Genomic DNA, 22,212 nt, shown 5'->3' with positions numbered 1-22,212 from the left:
CCCTGTCAATGATTCCATGTCTTCCTTAGAACTCAGAGAACAATCTCCAAATACTTCACAAAACCCATCTCCACCCTAACCTTTATTGAGTAGGTAGTTACAATTATGTGTGCCTAAGACTCTGGCTTAATATAAAGGATAAGACTTTGGCTTATGGGGTGGGTTGGTTATAAAAGCTGAAGTGCAAATGGAGGGGATCCAGTATAAATAAGGGTGACCTTATGATCACTCCCCATCCCACCCATCCTCTGGCCAAATTCTCCCTTATCAGGAATGCCCAGCAAACTCTGGAATCTTAGTAGAAGTACTCTAGTAGCCTGATATCTCCCCCCACTCAGCTTCAGGGAACTGGCCCCATCACAATGAGAATCAGAAGCAGTCTTGTAGCTCTCCTTTGTTCCACTAAGAACCTTGCAATCTTCAACAGGAAAGTTATTATAAGAGTTCAGTGCAAGGAAAACCGATCTCCTATTTTGAATGCATGGTGGATTAAGAAACCTTGACAAGTGCATTCCTGACCCAGAAAAACCTTTGAGCCATGAATCTGAAGCTCGTCTCCTAGGGAAGACCAAAAGCAAGCCATGGAAACAAACCAAAAATCCACCCATTGGCAACCCCCACGATACTGATCTAAGGAAATAAAGTTATGTTAATAATTAGAGGATAATTTGGAGAATATACACTATTTACAATGACCACCTAGCCCCAAAGGGCCACTGAGGAGAGTAGGGAAAGATGAAGAAAGAAGCTCATAGGCTGGGAGCTCCTCCTCTGGTTGTTGGCCTTTGTGCTGCTACACCCCCCATTAGTGCCTGACAAGAGGTCAGGCTGGTGACAGAGGGAAAGAGGCCAGATTTTCATGAGGAAGCTCCAGGCTAGGCCATGAGCAGCCATCAAGAAAGCAGCTTGTAGTCAGCCAGATCAGGAGACAGCTAGAACATGACTGGCTACCTTGAACTACTTGGGAGAAACAGAGATAAGAGAAGCAGACAGGTTCACCACCTCTTGGCAGACCTGCTGCCTTCACACAAAGTGTGTGTAGTGGTCTAACCGTTAGACCACCCAGCTACCTGTCAAACCTGAACTAGTGGGGAATGCTGGGCTCTACCGTAACTCTGGGATAAACTGAGACCAACTAATATTGTCGGGGCCCAGGGGATCCTCCTCTAAGCCAGGAAAACTGATGTCCAACAGGATCTTGCTGAGGCTGTCGTTCATTGTGTCCAGAACAAGACCTTCAGTCAGCGAACGGTTGGCAGAAAGGCTAGAGACAGGCATCTCAGGGGAGCCAGGCTTGGGGGCTTCAGGATCTGAGCGGGGAGAAGTGGTGAAAGGGTCAGGGACCAGGTCAAGTGACTCTGGATTAAGAAGCTCCTGGGGTGACTCAAAGAGAGGGACATTCTTGAGTGGGGTAGTGCTGAGATCCAGCAGCCCCATGGAATCTGGCAGCAGGGTGAAAGATCCTTGAGGAGTACACACTGGGCTGAAATCGAGCCCTGTCTCCTTGTTTGGGGGTGTAAGCCTCCATGGGTCTGGGGTCATAGGGAGAACAGCTTTGCTGGGGGTGGAGGAAATGGGTAGCTTGCATAACATATCCTTGACTGGTGTTTTAAAGGGACCTCCTTCATCCTGAGAGTGGCTGAGTTGGGAGGTGGGTTCTGATGCCTCTGGAAGGAAGGAGAGATCTGTGTTTTGTCTGGAGGGTCCAGGGATTTCTGGAAACAATAGTTCTGGTTCTTCCAAGCAAGGTGGGATAAGGTGCTGTTTCCTTCTGGATCGGCTCATCTCCCTCCTTTCCCTCCGTTTAATCACGAGCATGTCAGAAACACCCCGTGGTGGAGACTTGAGCCCCGTGAAGGTCTTCTTGGGTCTGGAGACAGAGAGAAGGGAAGAGTCCTGCCAAGGGTGTGGTACTTCCTCCTTGACCACTGGAAAGGGTGAGAGCCACTCTTCCAGTGGTGGGCTCTCTACTTTGATGGGTCTTGTGAACTGGGATGGTTCTTCCATGGGCTGGAGATCTTCTTCTTTAACAGACTGGGCCCGAAACAAAGGAGATAGGCCTTCCCCAGGTAGGGCTCGTTCCTCTTTCAATGATTCAGAAGTGGAAAAGGGAGATAGGCCCTCATCAGCTAGCAGCACCTGCAAGTAGAACACAAAAATGGTGGGAGGGATGCCTTGCGATCATATTCATTCCTCAGCCTTTTAGCAGAATTAGCCTAGCTTCTTTTTAAAAAACTCCTGGAAAGGTGATTCCACTAACTAGTTACCTATCTCAGGATCAAACAAAGCTTTTTAGTTAAGAAATTGGTTCTCTTTGCCTAAGTTAAAGCACTCCTCCTACTATTTAAGCTTTCTATGTTCTCAGAGGTTCCTCACCCCACCAACTAACAACCCACTTATTGTCTATGAAATCACTCTGAAAATTTTTCTCTGGATGAAAAGAATTCATAGCATCACAGAATGTCAGATTTAGTGAACAGACCTGAGAGATACAGTTCAATTCCTATTTCTTTGCTACCCTAGCTTTGGTATTTACTTCCTGGTGATTTGCACCAAGTCACAAGGCTCTCTGGGTCTCAGCTATCCTCATCTATAAAGCAGATATAATAACACACACGGTATTATTATATCGAAGGTAGTATCTACCTCAAAGGACTATTTTGGGGATCAAATGAGACAGTATGAAGCGCACTGTAAATCCTAAAGTACTCTATAAATACCAACCATCCTGTCAGTTGCTGAATACAGACCTCACTCCCCTTCTTTCCTCAATGAACACGGTCATTGGCTCACAATCTCTCCTTCCCAACTCCTGCCCTCCATACTAAAGGACTTCAACACACACACTGATCCTCCCTCAAACGTTAACTTCCCAGGTCCTCAACCCACTCTTCTCATGACCTACTCCACCTCAGCCACACACTGCCATCCTGCCAGTTTCCCAGACTCCAGATCCAGATGTCCTCTTCAAGTCTTCATCATTTCTCATGCCTCCCCAGACCCTCCGGATCTGATTCCTTGCCAAGGCCTGTCCCTTTCAGCTCTTGCATGTTCCCCTGTTTTTCCTCTGATACTGCTGCCACCGTCGTGCAGGCCCTCACAGGCCCCTACTGGATTATTGCAAATAGCCTGCCACAAGTCTCTCCCCACTCCAGTCCATTCATTCTCCCTTCAGTTGAAAAAGAGATTATCCTAAACTACAAGTCCAACCATGTCATGTTGTCTCCCCAATTAGATTGTGAGCTCAAGGTTAAGGACTGTTTTTGCCTTTCCTCAGCACAGTGCCTGGCACATAAGAGTACTTAATGTTTACTGGATGACTCTGGATTCAAAACTAGAGCCTAGTATAATGCCTTGCATAAAAATAATGCTTAATATGTTTTCACTCCTTAATCTTTCATAATTTGGCTTCTGAAACTGCCCCTTTAAAGTATTCCCACGACTTCCTAAACACCTAATTCATGGCCTTTTTTCTATAACTGGTTTTATCAATACTTTTTTTTTTTTTACATCATGTCTCACTTTTCCCTACTGAACAGTTAGAAAAAACTGGCAAAATACTGCAAATACAGTGTTTCACTTTCACCCTCCATTTCTACCATCATTTGGTCTCTGGATTGAGGTTGTTTAACGAAATCAGCATAATTTGCTGCCCATGGCCCTTTTGTTCATCATCATCTTCCTTGAGCTCTGGGCAGCCCAACACTAGCAACCCCTGAACCCTCTCCTGCTTGGTCGAGTCACCTTCTCTTCTAGTTCTTCTTCTGTTCCTCTAGTTGAGCATGATTTCTCCTTTGTTGGTCTTTGTTTTCCTCTCCCAACCAAATGCAGGATTCTCTAAAATTCTTTCATATCTCTTCTTGTCTTTTTAAAATTCTCTCTTGGTAATTCCTTAACTAATTACTTCTGTGTAGTTGATTGCCAAATCTTTATCCTTAGCCCTAATTCTGTTCTCAAATTCTAAGTCAACATTTCTGATCCCTTTTGGAATTCTCCACCTGGATATCTCAATCCAGAATCAACTTAATATGTCCCAAACTAAACCTAAAAACTTTTTTCCCTAAAAACTCTTATTTCTAGCAATAGTACCATCATTTCCTCCTAACTATCAGACTTTTCTCTCTTTTGCCCCCATAACTATTAATTGATTTTGGAAATATTTCTTGCAGTTGTCTGCTCTTTCTATCACTACTGATATCTCTCTATTCCAAGTCCCCATTAAATTGTCTAGTCCTAAACGTCTACAACAATAATGTCAACAGTTCCACCACTTCTGGTCTCTACTCTATCTCTGCTCTAGACTACAGATTGCTACAGGTGCTTCCTTTCTAAAGCACAGTTTTAATCATAATAATCTCCTGCTGGTATTTTTGATGGCTCTCCACTGTCAATAAAATTAAGCTCAAAGTCCTTAACACGACATTTAAGGACTTACCAAATGCCCCCAACCTGCCTTTCCAGCCTAATCTATTTCCCTTGAAAATTAACGTTCCTGTCAAAATGAACTATTATCATTTCCTTAACAGTTGTTGCATTTTTCTGCCTCTTTGCCCTGTTCCATCTGAGATACCCTTAAACCTTTTTCTCTTCCTTCCCCTCCCCCCATCTTTTAAGGACAATTAGTTCAAAGGTTACCTCCTTCAGAAAGACTTTAATGATCCTTCCCCACTGGAAGTATCTTCTTTCATTTAATTCCTAAAGCATTTCCCCCCTCCCCCAATCTCTTTATTATGGAACTTAATTATAACATATTTCAGAATGTAATCTTTTCATAACTGTTCTATCTTCCCAAGGAAAGGAATCAGGTCACATTCAACTTTGTATCCTCCACAGAACCTAGCATAATGAACTAGCATGTAAATATTGATTGACTGACTAGATGAGTACCCTTACAGGACCAGGAGAAAGGGCACTACTCACCTTGGGGGCAATGCGCACACGCTTGCTATGACGGACAAGCTCTGAACTCATGAGGGAGGCAGCCAGGGGTAATGGCACCTTCACCGAAGGCTGCAGCACCAAGGACTGGTTCACTGGGAACTGGATTGGTACTAGATATGAGTTGACCCTTGGAAGTAGCGGCTTCATCTTCCGTCCTGAGAGAGAGGATGAGGTCAAGAGCAGTGGTGCCCAGACTTCCTCCCCTTTCTGAAGCCCCGATCCTCTTCCTAAGGATAGACACTGAGAACTTAACCTAAGAGTCTTGGGTCCTTTTGGACTTGCTTCTAAACAAAAGCTGAACTTAACTCTTCCCATATAACTTACGTGCACTCAAAGGAAGCTCAGCTTTGATGCCCAGGTTTCTGCGGAGGTCAGGGATGGGCCGTTTCTGTTGCTGCTTGTCAAAAAAAAAGGAAAAGAAAGAAGCCTAGTTCAGGAAAGTGAAGGAGAGGAGAAGCAAACCCCACCAGATGCTCTGCTCAGCTCGAACAGTGCTGTCTCTCTGCCACCTGATAGCCATAAAGAAAGAAAAAGCTGATCCAAGGGGATCGCCATGGGTCCTGCTTCCATGGTCTGTCTGTGGGAAGGGTGAGCAGCATAGTGACCAACAGTGCCCCCAACCATACCCATGGTGTCTCCCCTGGGGAGCTAGACTGTGTGGCCAAACAAGTGGAAAAGAGCAAAGGAAGAGAAATGTGGGTGAAAATAGCTGCTTGCAAGACTCATGTCATTTACATTGCTGCTATTCCATGCCAAGTCTGTGGCACTGTTCTCCTGTCATGCTGCACTCTGCTGAACACCTTGCTGTTGCCTGTGAGAAGGGAAAGGGAAGTAGTTGTGATCCCTAAAGAGGTATGCATCTGCGAGAAGTGAGACAGTAAGAATGAAACAGCTCAGTTCTCTCATATCTAAGATAGCCTTGGGGTAGTCTTGTGTCTAGGGCCAGCAGTTACATGGCCCTGGGATTGCCTGCCCTTCCTTGAACATCTTGTCCCTGTCCACTGAAGTCATGCTGAGCAGCAAAAAGAGAGCAAGGCCAAGCCCCGAGCTGGAGAGAGAGAATCTTACTGATTCCAAGTGCTCAGACGATGGTGGAGAACCTGGGTCCAGTGGCTGGAGGCAGCAAGGCATTGGGAAAGAAATAAGATTGAAGTTACCAACCAGTTTGGTCAATTTCACCAGTACGGGAAGAAACATAAACCTGACATACTGAAGAACACTTTCATAAAATATTCCTTGAAGGGTTTTAGGTTTGAGAGAGAATGGGAGTAAGAACCTTAGCAGATCTATGAACATGACTGCAACACTGAAACAACTGTTCCTTTCAACAAAGAACCCCTTAGTGATAATACATCATGAATTAGGTCTTAGATCTCCAGTTTAAAAATGTAGAAAACCCCAAATTTTGCCTTTTTTTGTTACCTCTAAATTTTTTTTGCTAGATTCCTCCTCCACCTCCCATCCTCCAAAACCTTAGCCACTATTTTTCAACTGTACCTAATACATTATGTTCTCTATACATGTTGACTGTGTGGCTGAGCAGAGAACAAAAAGATCCAACTCCCTCATGGGTACTGTCACCCTCAATTCTAAAGGGGTTTCTGAGCCTAAAAATAATCTCCAGGAGCCATCCACTGTATATCAGGATGCTCACCTTAAAAACCTGGTCCAGTGTCAAGTAGCGATTGGCATCAGGGTGGATGGTCCAAAAGGAGACCTTGCCATTGGCAGATGTCTCCCGAACAAACATATCATGGAGAGAAAGATTGTGGCGGATAGAATTCTGAAATGAGATGAAGACATTCAGATTTCAGTTCTGAAAACACGAATTTTGATTCTCATTGGAGAATGGTACCCAGCTACCTAACTTTAATTTGCTTCATCATAATAAAGTCTTTTTTGGGGCTCTGTCAAATCTCTGGCACTCGTGGCTAACTACACTTCTCACTCTTAAAATTCCATTGCAATCCCTTTGACCCAGCAATACCGCTTCTAGGACTGTATCCCAAAGGGATCATAAAAATGGGAAAGGGTCCAACATGTACAAAAATATTTATAGCAGCTCTCTTTGTGGTGGCCAAGAACTGGAATTGGAGGGGATGCTCATCAATTGGGGAGTGGCTGAATAAGTTGTGGTATATGAATGTAATGGAATATTATTGTGCTATAAGAAATAATGAACAGGAGGACTTCAGAGAGGCCTGAAAAAACTTATATGAACTGATGTTAAGTGAACGTAGCAGAACCAGAAGAACATTGCATACAATAACAACTACAGTGTGCGAGGAATTTTTCTGGTACACATAACCCTTCACAACAATGCAAGGACCTAAAACATTCCCAATGGACTCTTGAAGCAAAATGCCATCCACATCCAGAGAAAGAACTATAGAACCGGATTACAGAATGAAGCAGAATATTTTCTCTTGTGTTATATTTTGTTTTGTTTTTTTCTCATGGTTTCTCCCATTCATTTTAATTCTTCTGTGCAACATGACTAATGTGAAAATATGTTTAATAAGAATGTATGTGTAGAACCCATATAAAATTGAACGCCGTCTCAGGGAAGAAGGGGGAGAAAATCTAAGACTTATGGAAGTGATTGTAGAAAACTGAAAACAAATAAATTAATAATAATAATTTTTTAAAAATTCCACTGCAATGTCCCCAGGCACAGGCAAGATCCCAAGTATCTCAAGAGGGACACAGGTTAGTGATTTACTCCCATTTTTTAGGCTAGTTATCAAGAGATAAGTCTGGGTAGTTATTAGGGGGTGGGGGAAAATCTGTTTTAGAGTGAAGCATTATCAAGAGAAGCTTGTGTAGAAGTTAGTCAAGACATATCATATGCTAGAAAGTTGTAGGCTGAGAATTATAGTTCATATAACAAGAGGCAGTGTGGGGTAGTAGTCTCATTTGTGACAAAATTTTGGCTATGTGACCCTTAGCAAATCACCTAACCACTCAGTGCTCGAGGCAACTCTCTAAGGTTCTAAGTGGCAGCGCTGTAGGGCAAGTTACCCTATATAAATGAAGTTACAAGTCCCAACCAAAAAGGTCACAGTACTTAAAGTTGGAACGGACCATAAGGGACCATCTAGTCCAAACCACTCATTTCACAGGTGAGGAAACCAAGGCCCAGAGGGCTGAAATGACCTGCCAGAAATCATAGTGGTAAGAAAATGGCAGAGCTGAGACTGGGACCTCAGGTCCTCAGGACCCAGAATCTATTACTCATCACACCTCATTCAGTTTTGGTTTTATCACTGACTGCATCTTAGCTAGTTTCCTTCAAGGCTCAGCCCAAGTGTTACTTTCTATATGTGGCTTTTCCCTATCCCCTCAGTTGCTAATAACCTTCCTCCCTCCCTAAATTATCCTGTTTATTTTGTATAGTCTTATATAGGATGTCCCCAAAGTCTTGGTGTAGTTTTATTAGTTTAAAACTAAATTTTGGGGAAGACCACAACATGCTATCAAAGTTCCAGAGCTTAAAAGTGTAGTAAGACTCTGGGGACACCCTACATGTGCACGTGTAATTTCCCCACTGGAATGCAGATTCTCTTAGAGAAGGAACTGTTTCATTTGAGTTTCTGTCTACCCAGAGCTAAGCACAGCACCTGATACACAGCAGATGCTAAATAAATGCTTGTTGATTTGACAGAGCTATAATAAGACTGTGCTTTAGTCTTCCCATGTGTAAAATGGGGAGCAGGCCTTCTACACATTCAAAAAAATGTAAAAAATATATGAAATAAAGCAGCAGCAACATTAGACAGTGATGACTTGGGCAGAGAGTGGAAGACAAGGCTGATCAGAAAAGGAAGACTTATGCAGCAAGAACAGGAGACAAGAGACTGACAGATCAGGCAGCACATCAGAATCCTCAAGACACCAATGGTACAAGAGGGAGGCCTCAAGGGCACTGGCTGATGTGGAATTTACCAACACAAGTAGAACCAAAAAAAGGAACATCCTCATCCCTTTAGGTAGATTAAAGTAGAGGTTGAAGAACAGTTAAGAACATTTCCTATGGAGATCAATCACCACCAATCAGTGCCTTGAGGAGGGCTGCAGGTGCCTGTTCCTACACTGCCTCTTACCCTCCTGTAGGCCCTAGCACAGGGGTCCCTGCTCAGGAAATTCTCCACATACAGGACTGTTACAGGAATAGAAGTCAACAGTCCATGGAATGCATGGCCCTGTGCCTCACTCCTTTCCATCATCCTCTCTCCTGAGGGGTCAGAACCTTGGCACACTATTTTAAAAAGCTTGTCAATTCCACAAATATAAAGAAGAGGGGATTCATCAGTCACTGTCAACTCAAATTGCTAGGTTATTTGGAACAAGTCATTCTATATTGATTCTGAAAGTGTTACTAGGAACTATAGAAATTTGGGAAGATGTTCTACAGGAGGGGTGGGGAACCTGTGGCCTCGAGGCCACATGCAGCCTTCTAGCTCTTTGAGTTTGGCCTTCAAAACTTCACAAGTTTGGATTCAGTCAAAGGGTCACACTTGAGGACCTAGAGGGCCACACACGGCCTTGAGGTCATACATTCCCCACCTTTTTTCTAGAGACTATCAAGTATGATATTCAGTAATCTAACAGATGACTTCAGTGTAAGTTACATAGTAAGACATGACATCTAGCCACATACTAAGAGTATTTTCTAAGCAGAGGCAAAGTGGAATTCTGAACCATCTTCTACACTGGACTGAACAACAAAGCATGACAGTATTATAAGTAGCATCTGTATAGGTAACTTGTTGGCTATTTTGCCTAAGTTATTGGAAGTATGTTATACACCCAAATTTCAGATGCATTTATTTTTAGGTCTAGTCTCTTCTGCTTTCAAGTGTTCTTCCATGACACCAGACAGTGGGGATTCGGTCACCTGGACCCTGGTTGTTATAGAGACATTATAGAGACCTTCCAGCCCGGTTTGGCGATGTGCTTAAAGTAGGGAAAGTGATCCTCAATCCAGGTATAGATGTCTTTCAAGGTCATGCGTTTCCGTTCAGTGCTGTTGATAGCAAACTGGATCATGGCCATGTAGGAATAAGGTGGTCTTTCCGATATAGAATCCTGCCAGGAGGTTGATGCAGCTGGAGGTTCTTCCACCTGAGAACAGCAAGGGAGTCAAAGGAAAAGAAGCACAAAAAAAAAGAGAAAGAGCGAAGGAACAAGTCATCAAAGATGCCCATCTAGAGTTCATCTCTTGGAAAAACCCTCTTAACCAGAAGATGACTCTAGAAGAAACATGTTCGTAGCCATCTTACTGTGAGACCTGCCCTGTATGGAGTCATCAGAGATTCAATTCCTTCTAATTCTGTGAAAGCTATTTATATCAGACTACTCAGTATTAGATCTCTGAAATTTCTTCCAGCTCTAAATTTGTGAACCTAAGAATAATCCAAACTGATATGACATTCTAGTGGTCTGGTATAAATGGTTACAAAGAATTAGAAGGAATTTCTGATAACATCAGACTGCTAGATTGGCTTAAATCAGTCTGTATTATTCTTAGGATCATAGGATAAGTAACTTGTCAAAGATCACACAAACAGTAAATTGCAGGGTTGAGATTTGAACCCAGGACCTCTGACTTCAAATACAACACTAGGAAGTATTTAACTCATACATGACTCACTTTGCTACCAATAGTATTTTTTTAGTGTGCATATGTGTCTGTGTATATATCTTTTGGCAATAGTTTCTACGTTTTTACTCTAAATAATAAGCTTACTCTTCTCGAGAAATACAGTAAAAAAACACAGTAAAACATTCTGTTCCTGAGTAAAAAACTGTCACCCACGGTGGATATGAACATTTCCATCATTTTTCTGCCTTCACAATCAAACATAATATATTCTAAAATGCCCCCATCAGATTTGTAAACCTAATGCTTGGTCAGTTGTTTCATATATGGTAAAGTTGAAAATAATACACTAACCAATAGGGCTCTTTTTTGCATAATCAAATTTATTTTAAAGAAATAAAGCATTTCTTGGTATGGCAGCAAAACCCCAGATGATGTTCCACTGAGAAAATATGTATTCCTTCACACTCTGCCTGTGAGTTAATGAATTTATATAGCTCTTGTGTGTTGAAAAGAATTCTCCAGAAATGATTTATAGTTCACAGAAGTCTTGCTGATACGTGACAATAGTAAGGAGTGTTTATAGAATGTGAGTTCTGACAAGTCCTTCCAGCACAGAAAGGCTTTAAGTAAAGTCTCCATGATGGACTACAAGTCATTTGTCTGAGAACCAATCAATGGGGGCTGTCTCCAGTCACCCTGATCTATATCTTGCCACTGGACCCAGATGGCTTCAGAGGAGAACGTAAGGCAGGTGACTTTGCACAGGCCTTCCTCACTTAAATCCAATTTGCTTGCATGTCTCGGTATCACCTTCCTGATGTCATGGTCCTCTTTGAGAATGAAGGACAAACAACCACAACCTGAGAACCAACCTATATATTTTCAAGAAGCTCAACACCCAGTTGGCTGCAGAGTGATTGACGTTTTGAATCTATCAATTCACAAAGTCCCATTACTAAGGTTCATTTACTAAGGACTGCAATCTACTTCAATGAAAAGAGTAATGATAATATTAAAATCATGTATTCTTGAAATACTAGAGATTAAGTTTAAGATGCTTTATAATTATTAAATTAGAACTCATGTTTGGAGTCCAAATTATTATATGTTATATAAGAATGAGCTCTCCATCACAGAAATGGTATTGCTGGGGACATATTGCAAGCTACTAAGCCAGGTGGACAAAGGAAATAGCAAGTTTTTAATAGAAATTACAAATTGAACAAAGAGACAAAATATAATAATGAATGGTTCACTCCAATAGGTCAGACATATGTTGAAAGATTCTACTAAAAGTTGAGAAGATGATGAATTCTTCACTTTCCTGGGGACAACTTTCATTTTCACTGGGGAAAAACCATGGTACAGAGGAAAGAATGCAGGATTAGGAATCAGAAGACCCAGGTTCAAATCCCAGCTCTAACACTAATTACCTGAAGGATCTTAGGAAAGTCACTTAATCTCTTTATGCTTCAGTTTCCTCACCTGTAAAATGAGATAGTTGAAACTAGATAATCTACAAGGTCCCCTTCCAGTTCTAAATCTGATCCTATGACCTCTCAAAGGTTGAAGAAATGACAAAAGGAAAGTGCATCATGATTCCATTATTTTAGACCTGATTTCGAACAATAAGAAGAAACTCCATGGTTAAAGAATTATGGCACATGAATGTAATAGCAAATTACTCTGTCACAAGAAATGACAAGATGGACGATTATAGAGGAAACTATGAAAAGACTTCTCTGAACCAAATACAGGGTAAAACGTTCATCTAGAGCAATTTATACAATGACAACATTATAGAGACAACTTTGAAAAACTTTAAAAGTATGATTAATGCAATGATAAACCATGAGTGAAGAGTACTGAAAATGAATCATGCCACCCTACCTCCTGCCACAGAAGTGATGGACTTAAAATGTAGCAGGAAACAGACATTTTTGGACATGGCCAATGTGGAAATTTATTTTGCTAAATTATGCATATTTGTCACAATATGTTTGTTTTTTTAGGTCCTAAAAAGAGTGAGATTCTAGGAGGAACAATAAATGCTTGTAAAAAGAAATAATTTTAAAAACTAAAAGACATTAAAAAAAGAATTGTCATTTTAGAAACTGTTATTAAGAGAGAACCCTTGAACATAGTATAATAGATGAATTTAGAGAAAAGGTGGGAAAGATCTCAAAGCTCGAGAATGGAAGAACAAAATTCTGATGACAAAAGTAAATGATTCTGATGAAGAAGAAAGTGGAGGATAGTATCTAAAGAAATTAATATGGAGAGAGAACTCAGTGATAAGATCAGATTTTAAAGATATAAAGATATATAAGATTTAAAGAAATATATATATATGCATACACATATACATATGCATACACTATACAACTATTATCTTACCTGATTCACAACAACCCAGCAATGCAGATGCTACTATTATCCCCATTTTACAGATGAGGAAACTGAGGAAGAGGTTAAGTGACTTACTTACATAACTAGTGTCTGAGACCAGATTTGAACTCAGGTCTTCCCAACTCTAGAACCAGAGTTCTTCCTTTCACCACCTAATTGCTTCTTAAGGTAGATCATGTCAAAAAGATCCAGGGTTTTTTAGTGAACCCCAAGGTGAATAAAAACAACAGCATGATGTGGCAGCCACAAAAAGCTAATGTGATCTGAGGCTGCATTAATAAGCATAAGTACTTGAAGGATGGGGAATTATGCCACTGTACTCTGCTCTGGTCAGACCACACTGGGATTATTTATAGTTTGGGGGACAAAAAGAGGGTGTCATATTTTTAGGGAAGATATTGACAAGTTGGAGAGGGTTCAGAGGAAGGTGACTAGAGTAGTGAAAGTACATGAAACCATGTATACAAAGATTGATTCAAAGAATTGAAGATGTTTAGGCTGAAAATTCTGGGAGAAAAGGATAGTGTGGAAGACCTTAGTACTGTTTTCAAATACCAGAAGGGTTGTCATGCAGAAGAGATTAGACTTGTCCTGCTTGATCCTAAGACGCAGAGCAAGGGCCAGTGAGGTAGGAATCATAGGGAGGGCAAATGTAATTCAAGGCAAGAAGAAACTTCCTAATAATTATAGATACCTCAAAACAGGATAGTATGTCTTAGAAAGTAATATGCTGTCACTGCTGTTCTTGTAGTAGATGATGCATAGCTACTTGTCAGGGATGACATAGAAGATTTATGCTTCAGGTAGGAATTGGACTAGATAACTTCCAGCATCAAGATTCTACCATACTTAATCATTTTGTCTCCAGCTTTTCTATTAAAGAAAATGATCTTAAACTATATTATAAGGCAGTGTTTATCAAAACTGTCTGGTAATGGCTAAGAAATAGAATCAGTGGAACAGCAGACCTACAATTTACAGCAGCAAACAAATATAGTAACCTGGTGTTTGACAAGTGTAAAAACTTGAGTTTTGGGGATAAGAATTCACTATTTGGTAAAAATTGTTGGGAAAGCTGCAAAAGTTTGGTAGAAATTGGGCATTGACCAATGTCTTTAACCATTTACCAAGATAAGGTCAAAATGGAATATTAACTTAGATAGAAAGGGAGATATTACAAGAAAATTTGAAGAATATAGAACACATTACCCATCAGACTTAAGGACCGGTAAACAATTATGAACAAATAAGAGAGAGCGAGCAATATGAGATTTAATAATTTTGATGACATTACATTTAAGAGGTTTTGTACAAATAAAATAAATGTAGCCAAAATCAGAAGGAAAGCAGAAAACTGGGGGAAAAATTTCAAGGACAGTTCCTCAGATAAAGGTCTCATATTTCAAATATGTAAAGAATTTTGTCCAATCTTTAAGAATACAAGTCATTCCTCAATTGACAAATAATCAAAGAATATGAATGGGCAGTTTTCCAATGAAGAAATCAAAATGGTTTATAGTTATATACAAAAAATGTTACAAATCATTACTGATTAAAAAAATGCAAATTAAAAAGAATTCTGTGATGTTATTTTATACCTCTCAGATTGGCTGAAATGATAGAGGGGAAACTGACAAATGTTGGAGGGGATGTGGAGAAACCAGAACCTTAATTCATTGTTGGTGGATTTGTGAGCTGATCCAAGCATTTTGGAGAGTGAATTGGAATTATGCCCAGAGTCATTAAATTGCCTATATTACCTTTTGACCCAGCGATACCACTATTAGGTCTGTTTCCCAAGATGATTAGAGAAAAAGGAAAAGAACCTATATGTTCTAAAACATTTATAGCAGCAAAGAACTGGAAATTGTAGGGATGCCTGTCAATTGTAGGGAATGGCTAAACAAATTGTAGTATATGTTCAGGATAGACTGTTAGTTACTCCGCTATAAAAAATGATGAGCTGGATGACTTTAGAAAAGCATGGAGAGACCTGTACAAAGTAAATTTCTGACTATTACAAGCACCAAATCTGCAAAAATCCTATGAAGATGCTGTTTGCATTCACAGAAAAGAACTGGTGTGTGTGTGTGTGTGTGTGTGTGTGTGTGTGTGTGTATAATACATGCATATCCATGTCTAATGGCAGCCATCTTTAGGGTGAGATGGAAGGAGTGGAGGGAAAAAAGTTACGTGATAATTTGTTTATTTGAATAGCAAGTTGTGCAAAATGACTGTAGTTTCAGATGCAAATTTGTTTTTCTATTCCACTCTGTTATAGAAATGCTTTATTTTTAAGTTCAGAATAATAAAAGTTTAAAAAAATTCATCACAATGAAATTCTAGTCATCATTACAATAGTCACAACAAATCATTGCATATTCTCCATAAAAAAACTGAAAGACAGCACAGCTTCAACATCTAAGCTCTGCAACTACTAACTCCCTCTCCCATATTCCCTCTCTCCATGTTTCCATCCCCCTTTCATTGTCCTGTGTAGCATTTTAGTAAAAGAAACTGCTACCACCTACTCTTCCTCCATCATATGAATTTCAAGTTTTGTTATGACAATATATGTTATGCTGGCTTTTCTTTAAAAAAAATACAAAACAAAACACTTGTTCAATTGGAATTACAAAGAGGAAGAATGTATTTTAGACTAGAATCAATATATCAACAAACAATTAAGTACCTACTATGTACTAGGAACTATGCTATGTATTATATACACAGAAAGTTCCTGCCACCTGTCCACAGATAAGTAAAAATACAGATCATATTTCTAATAAACACATAGTGATTTGACAAGAAGGTACTAATAACTGAGGGAATCAGGAAAGGTCTCTTAAAGGAAATGGTGCTTAAGCTGAACCTTGACAGGACCTAAGGATTCCAAGAGGCAGAAGTGAGGAGAAAATATTCCAGCATGGCAAAGCCTATATAAAGGATGGAGTTATGAGCCAGAATGATGAATAGAGAACAGCAAGCAGGCCAGTTGGGCTGTACTAGTTGGAGTGTGTTAAGTAGGGCATACAAATACATAATCAGGGGAGGCTGGAGCTATGCTGTGAAGAATTTTAAATGGCAAAGAGAAGTTTGTTTTTCCTAAAACAGTCATGTGCCACTGAAGCTTCTTCAACAGGACAGATGTGGTCAGACCTTCACTTTAGGAGTATTGCTTTGGCAGCTAGATGGGGGACATATTGGAAAGGGGAGAGGGGATGAGGACCTGGACTGAAGTGGTCCTATAGGGCATGAGTGCAGAGAAGGGGATAGATGTGAGAGATAGTGAAAAAGTGGAATTTCTAAGACTGGACATAAATGAGAGGGAAGAGAATGAGTGAATGAGACTTTGAAGAAAGGTGATGCCTTCAAATGTTCTATCTTATGAAGTTGTAAATCCCCCCTTCTAAGAAAGTGTTCAAACAGATACTGAATGATCACTAGTTGAAGATGTTTTAGACAGGACTCATGCACTGGGCAGACAGGATCATTGAAAGACAGCTTCTAAAGTTCTTTTCAATTCAATGATTCATACTTACCACAGAAATATTTATGAATAGTCTTCTCATTTCATACCTGAGGGGGAAAAGTCTCAGAGGAAAGGAAATTGTCCATGGTTATACAACAAGCAGTATTGGAAAATGAAATGGAACCAGGAGATTCTGTTAAAGTTGACCATTCAAGACACTTCCCTGTCTTGGGAACTCCCTGAAATGATCCTAACTGACCCTTCTACTCATATTACTCTAAGAAAACTCACCTTGACTTGACTTTGCTCCACACGTTGATTCTCCTTCTCCTCTATCTCTTGCTTGATGCTGCAGGAACCCAGTCCATCAGAACTCATCTTTCCTAACCACTGAATATTGGTCAGGCTATCATCCAGAAGGCAGCCTGATGCCTCACTTCCAGCTGCTGAAGAAATAAATCAAGGATTTTCTTTACCTGCTTGCCAGCTGCTCCAGCAGCTAGGTCTCCCTAATATCCAAATACACAGTTGAGGAACATTCCCAGAGTCTTCAATACTTTGGAATCAGGGAGTCTGTGAATCTAAGATGGCCCTCAGTTGCTTTACTCCATTCTAGATTTTGGGAGAAATTCAGAACTGAAGTTCAACTTGGATCTTAACTCAAGTCACCCTGATCTTCAAGGGTTCTTAGGCAATTTAACCTTACCAAAAAGCCACTCACTCAAGATAAGTCACTTTCTGTCCCTGTACTTCACCATAAACTAAAAACTAATCTTATCTTCTTTGCAAGCTCAACTGAAAGAATAATAAACAGAAAGTCCTTTATCAAATTAAAAATGGATATGGAAATGTTGAACTTTAATTACAGTCTCAGAACCCAGTTGCTAAGAATCAAGGTTTCAGGACCAAAGAACAGATTAGTTTCTATTAGAGTTTCCGGCTAGATGTGATATATCCTAGGCATTAAAAAACAAGTACCAAATCTGCAAAGATCCTATGAAGATGCTGTATGCATTCAGAGAAAAGAACTGAAGTATTAACAAAGTAAAAGTAGGTATGTTTTCTTGTTTAATCCACTCTCACAGGGAGTGGCTAGAAAGGGAATAATTGGTTTCTAGAAGATATATTCTCCTAGAGTATAACTGGCATCAATGTTTTTTTTCTGATTGGCAAATCAAAGATCTCAAGCTTATACTCTGTATCTTAAATGTAATGTAAACAAAAACTCCATCACCAAAGATAGTTTCTCACTGTTCCCCCCATCTCCTTGCTTTATAGATCACATACCACAGCCCTCCTGCTCCCATCCCCGACTGGAATGGGCTCCTAGTGGTCTGGGGAGGTTCATATCTCTAGTTGCAGGTTTTGGTCCCATGCTCTTGGCTACCACTTCTGCCCTCTTGGCCACTTCATCTCCTTGGTTTGGGGGCTGGGATCCAGGAGGATGGGCAGGGGCCCGTCCACTGCTGATAAGGATGAATTTGTTGGGCCCACTGCTACCACTCTCTTTTCCTTTGGCAGTCAGGGCTGCAATGATGCTCTGGATATCTGTGTTGGTGGGAACTGCCACCACTTGGGTGTTTGGCATGGTGGGGTGGTTGATGATCTTGATGCCTGTTGGAAACTTCTGAAGATCAGGTTCCACCACCTCCTTGGATGGCTGCATTTGGCCACATTCCTGTTGGGCAGGCGTCCCTTTGGGCTCCTGCTTTGCTCCTTCACCTTGGGCATCATGGATAGGAAGGGGAAGTTTCCGTCTCTTAAGAATCAGGGGCCGACGGGGGCTAGTTTTCATCATGAATCTGTGCAATCACTCTCCATTGAAAACAAGAATACAACCTATAAAGAAAAAGGGGCAGTTTGACATGGACTATGAGGCTGAGAAAAAAGGGGTTCCTCTACACAGGAGCAAGTCTTGATAATCAAAATGAATCCAAAGAATTGTTATGCTTTAGTGACAAGAGAATTAGTCCCAACTAAACGGAAATCAATTTTAGTCGAATGTTAGTCACCCACTGATAATATAAGGCATTGTACTAGGTACAAAAGATACAGAGATCAAACTAGAATAAGTCCCTGTCCTTGGGTGCTGACTTCAAATCCACTAAGACCTGGGTTCAAGTCCCACCTCTGGCAAATACTGGCTTTGTAACTCTGGACAAGTGACTTAGTTTGTCAGTTTTCTAGGCAACAAAGCCATAAATTATAAAGGTTTCCTCATCCGGAAATTACCTGAAGTATTGAAATTATAGGTCCAGTCCTTATCCCTGTGGTGACCAATGTAGAAGTAGGTATGTTTTCTTGTTTAATCCACTCTCATAGGGAGTGGCTAGAAAGAAAATAATTGGTTTCTAGAAGACATATTCTCCTAGAGTATAACTGGCATCAACATTTTTTTATGATTGGCAAATCAAAAGTCTCAAGCTTATACTCTGTATCTTAAGTTTTACTTTGCCATGGAATTTAGCGTCTTATTTTATAATTATTATTAAATGTAAGTTAAAAATTGCTTCCATTAAATTATTCTAATTAGTAGAGGGAATTCTGAAACTTTCTCTACAAGCAGGAATGCATGTCTATTAATACATTTTCAGATAGGAATAAAAAAAAAAGAAAGTCCTGGTCTTGCAAGGAACATTCAGTCTGGTGGGAAGGAAGCATATCACTGAAGCAAATGAAATGAAAAGTGGGACTTAAGCTCCATCTACAGCTAAGTCATATTTAATGGCAAAATAAATTAACCTAGATCTTATTGATTCCAAAGCCAGCTCTGTCTCCACTATGCCTTGCTGCTTCTGGTGGGCATTTTCTTGATATAATAATCCCAGGGAATAGAAAATTCAAATGAAAGTTGTTACAATAAGCTTTCAGTCTCAAGAGAGTATTAAAGAAAGGAAAAAATGTAGATTTTTATTTATTGTAGCCTGGCACTGTGGGAAAATGATGGATTTGAAGTCAAGACAGCTTGGATTTGAATTCTGTTTCTGCTATTCTTTAATTATATGACCTTAGGAAAATCATAACCTCAGAGAATCTCAGACAGTTGAAAGGCACCCCAGAGGCCATCTAATCCAACCCATACCTCATCCAATAACATATTGGACAAGAGGTCATCCAACCTTTACTTGTAGATTTCCACTGAGGAAGAACCACTACCTTGTAAGGCTTGTCAGGAAGTGTTTACTTTTATAGTCTAAAATTGCCTCCTTGAAATTTCTGTCAATTAATTATTATTAGTTCTGTGTTCAGAAGCAAACTCTGAAGTCTAATTTCTCTTCTACCTGACAGACCTTCAAGTACTATTGATGGGGTGGTGGGACCTGGACCCCCAAAAGCCCTAAGACATCACGCCTAAGCAACTCTGAATCCCAGACCCTCACCCCCATAAGAAAATTCTCCCCTTGTTACAGAACACATGTCCTTAGATAAAGGACAAACACAGGGGTGCCTGCCCCAAGGATTTTTGTGCCTTGCTGGCCCAAGGACTCTCCCTCAAACCAGATTGCCAAGGTCCAAGTCTCTGGCAGCTAAACTATCTTTCTTCCTCAATGTCTGATATCAGCAAAGTTGTCTCTGCTGACTCCTTGACTTTTCCCATTCATAAATCATTGACGGCTGCTCCCAGACACCTGGACTCCTTGAATTACTTAATAAATAAGCATTCTTAACATTCCTTTACCTGCCCCTTTTCTATATAAGCTTTAGATTCAACCCCATTAAGTTGCAAGTTCCCCAAAGGAACTTCACCTGCTACTATTGGAGTTACAATAAAACTTTTGCCTCTTGACTAATAGAAAACTTGAGTGTGAATTCATTGCAGGCAACTCTGACTTGGCATTCTCAGGGTAGCAGCACCTCAAACCTCTTCACTATCATGTGCCCCTAAGTTTTCTCTTCTCTCAACTAAATATATCCAGTTCTTCACTTGTCCTTATGTCGCATCGCTTCAACATTTCGATTCTCTTCACCATTCTGGCTCATAGTTCCACCTCATTGGGGTGGATACTAAATATAGCTCCTAGAACTAACCATGATGTTTTCTGATCAGAACCTCTGAGCCTCAGGCTATATTCATCTGTAAAATGATAAAGCTAATCTCTAAGGTTCCTTTCAGCTCTCAATCTATGAACCCATAGCAACGCTAGTATTACAGAGTTGTATGCTTTCATTTTTTAAAGTATCTGATACCAACTACTTCATTTAATTTGTAGAACATCTCTGCAGGGTACCTATTAGCTGCATTTTAAATGAGGAAAATTAAGTATAGAGAAATGACTTGTCCAATTTCTACAAGTTAATGGCAGTCAGGACTAGAATTCAGGTTTCTGATGCTATGGTAGCTGTGTAAAGCTGGAGGAAGGAAACAAATCTTTGGCTTGGGACCTTCAAATACTTATTTGAGAAGACATCCCTCAAATGTACATCATTCTGTTAGAAAGTGTCATCCTGGGAATCAGAGGAATTCTTTTTCCTAGGTCCCTGCTATACAATTTGGGGAATCACAATTCCTAACCATGTCATAGGTATTTGGTAAGATGACCTGGGCCTCCCTTGAGCTCTTCCTACCTCTTAATTCTTGGGTCTAAGTTCTCACCTCTTTAAGTTCCTGCAATTTTATCTTGTCTCCATCTCTCTTAAGTTTGACCCTTTACTGCCATCCCCTCCCCCCAAAACCTTCAAATCCTGCTTCCTTTTTTTCAGTATATCCTTTCCCAAAAGCAAGTCTTCCTGCTCTCTCCCACTCCTAACACTAGCTCAGTTATGTATTTGACTGCACCTACACGGCCCAGGGTTAAAACATTAAAGGGGATACATAACAGAGGAAACACAATTTAGCTCTCACCTTCAAGGAATGTCAAATTTAATAATGCACATTTACCAGTAATGATAATACAGGGTCTAAGGTGCATAATAAACATTAAACAAAACGCTGAGTGGTTTCACCATCCAAGGTCCTTTGCAAAAAGCCTTTCACTACCCCACACTGAACAGAGGAGGGCACGACACCGCCAGCAAGGGGGGTCGAGAGATTCCTGGGGTTACAGATTGGGTCCCTGGGCCCAACCTGCTGCTGAATTCCGCAGGAGGCTGGGGCTGCACCGGCATTATGCGGCCGGGCCGTGATCCGGCCCGCAGTGGAGGGGGCCCCGGTGGCCCGTCCCGAGGTGCTGTCAGGTCCGGCCGCACCGTCTGCAGCCGCGGCACCTCGAGGACTCCCTCCTGCGGGTCACTCACTCCCTGATCAAGACTCCGAGGTCGGGGCCCGGCGGTCGCTGCGGAGCTGGGATCCAAGCTCCGGCCCGCGACCCTCTCTCCGGGGCTCCCCGCGTCGGCCCAGGAGCTGGGCATTGGAGGGGGCCCATTTTAAGGAGGACGGCTGCGGAGACCTGCTCCTTTCCCGGTCCGGGGCTCCCACCCCGCCCGGGCTCTCTAGGGCCCTCCCGGGGAGGGAGGCAGGCTGGGGACCCCCGCCACCCGAGACTCTCACCTCAGCACTGCGGCCGCTGTCTCCACCACCGCCCCAAGGTAGGCCTGCAGGGGTCGGGTTTCCCTTCAGCCTCAGCCCGCCGGGGCTGAGCCAGGGTCCAGGAGCAGGCCCAGGGCCGCTAGGGGCCGGGTCGGCCAGGTCCCCGGCCGCGGGGGGGAGGGGTGGGGTCGCCGGGAGGGGGGGAGGGGGAGGAGGGGGATAAGGGGCTTTCAGTTTGTTCCGCGGTTTGAAATTGGCGCCGGCGGAGCGTTGCCGGTCACGTGACGCGGGCGCCGCCAATCGGGACCGAGCGTCGTT

General features: G+C 41.5%; 1 protein-coding gene across 4 annotated transcripts; it reads right to left on the bottom strand.

Annotated features, from left to right (window-relative positions):
- Positions 1-51: 51 nt before the first annotated feature.
- FOXM1 (forkhead box M1) lies at positions 52-22,212 on the bottom strand. 4 transcript variants are annotated; one of them, XM_072654021.1, is made up of 9 exons: positions 21,916-22,212; positions 17,715-18,266; positions 16,719-16,873; positions 9,874-10,065; positions 6,596-6,724; positions 6,010-6,054; positions 5,266-5,338; positions 4,921-5,096; positions 52-2,139 (listed from the first exon to the last, which is right to left on the bottom strand). In XM_072654021.1, the coding sequence occupies exons 2-9, from the start codon at positions 18,223-18,225 to the stop codon at positions 1,105-1,107; spliced, it is 2,316 nt and encodes a 771-aa protein (XP_072510122.1). In that variant the 5' UTR covers positions 18,226-18,266; positions 21,916-22,212; the 3' UTR covers positions 52-1,104. The 4 variants fall into 4 exon arrangements, with proteins under 4 accessions (XP_072510122.1, XP_072510123.1, XP_072510124.1 ...); XM_072654022.1 differs by having other exon boundaries at positions 5,266-5,335; XM_072654023.1 differs by lacking the exon at positions 6,010-6,054.

This window comes from Notamacropus eugenii, chromosome 3 (assembly GCF_028372415.1).
Source record: "Notamacropus eugenii isolate mMacEug1 chromosome 3, mMacEug1.pri_v2, whole genome shotgun sequence".
NCBI classification, from domain to species: Eukaryota; Metazoa; Chordata; class Mammalia; order Diprotodontia; family Macropodidae; genus Notamacropus; species Notamacropus eugenii.
This window is presented reverse-complemented; position numbering and strand designations above follow the sequence as displayed.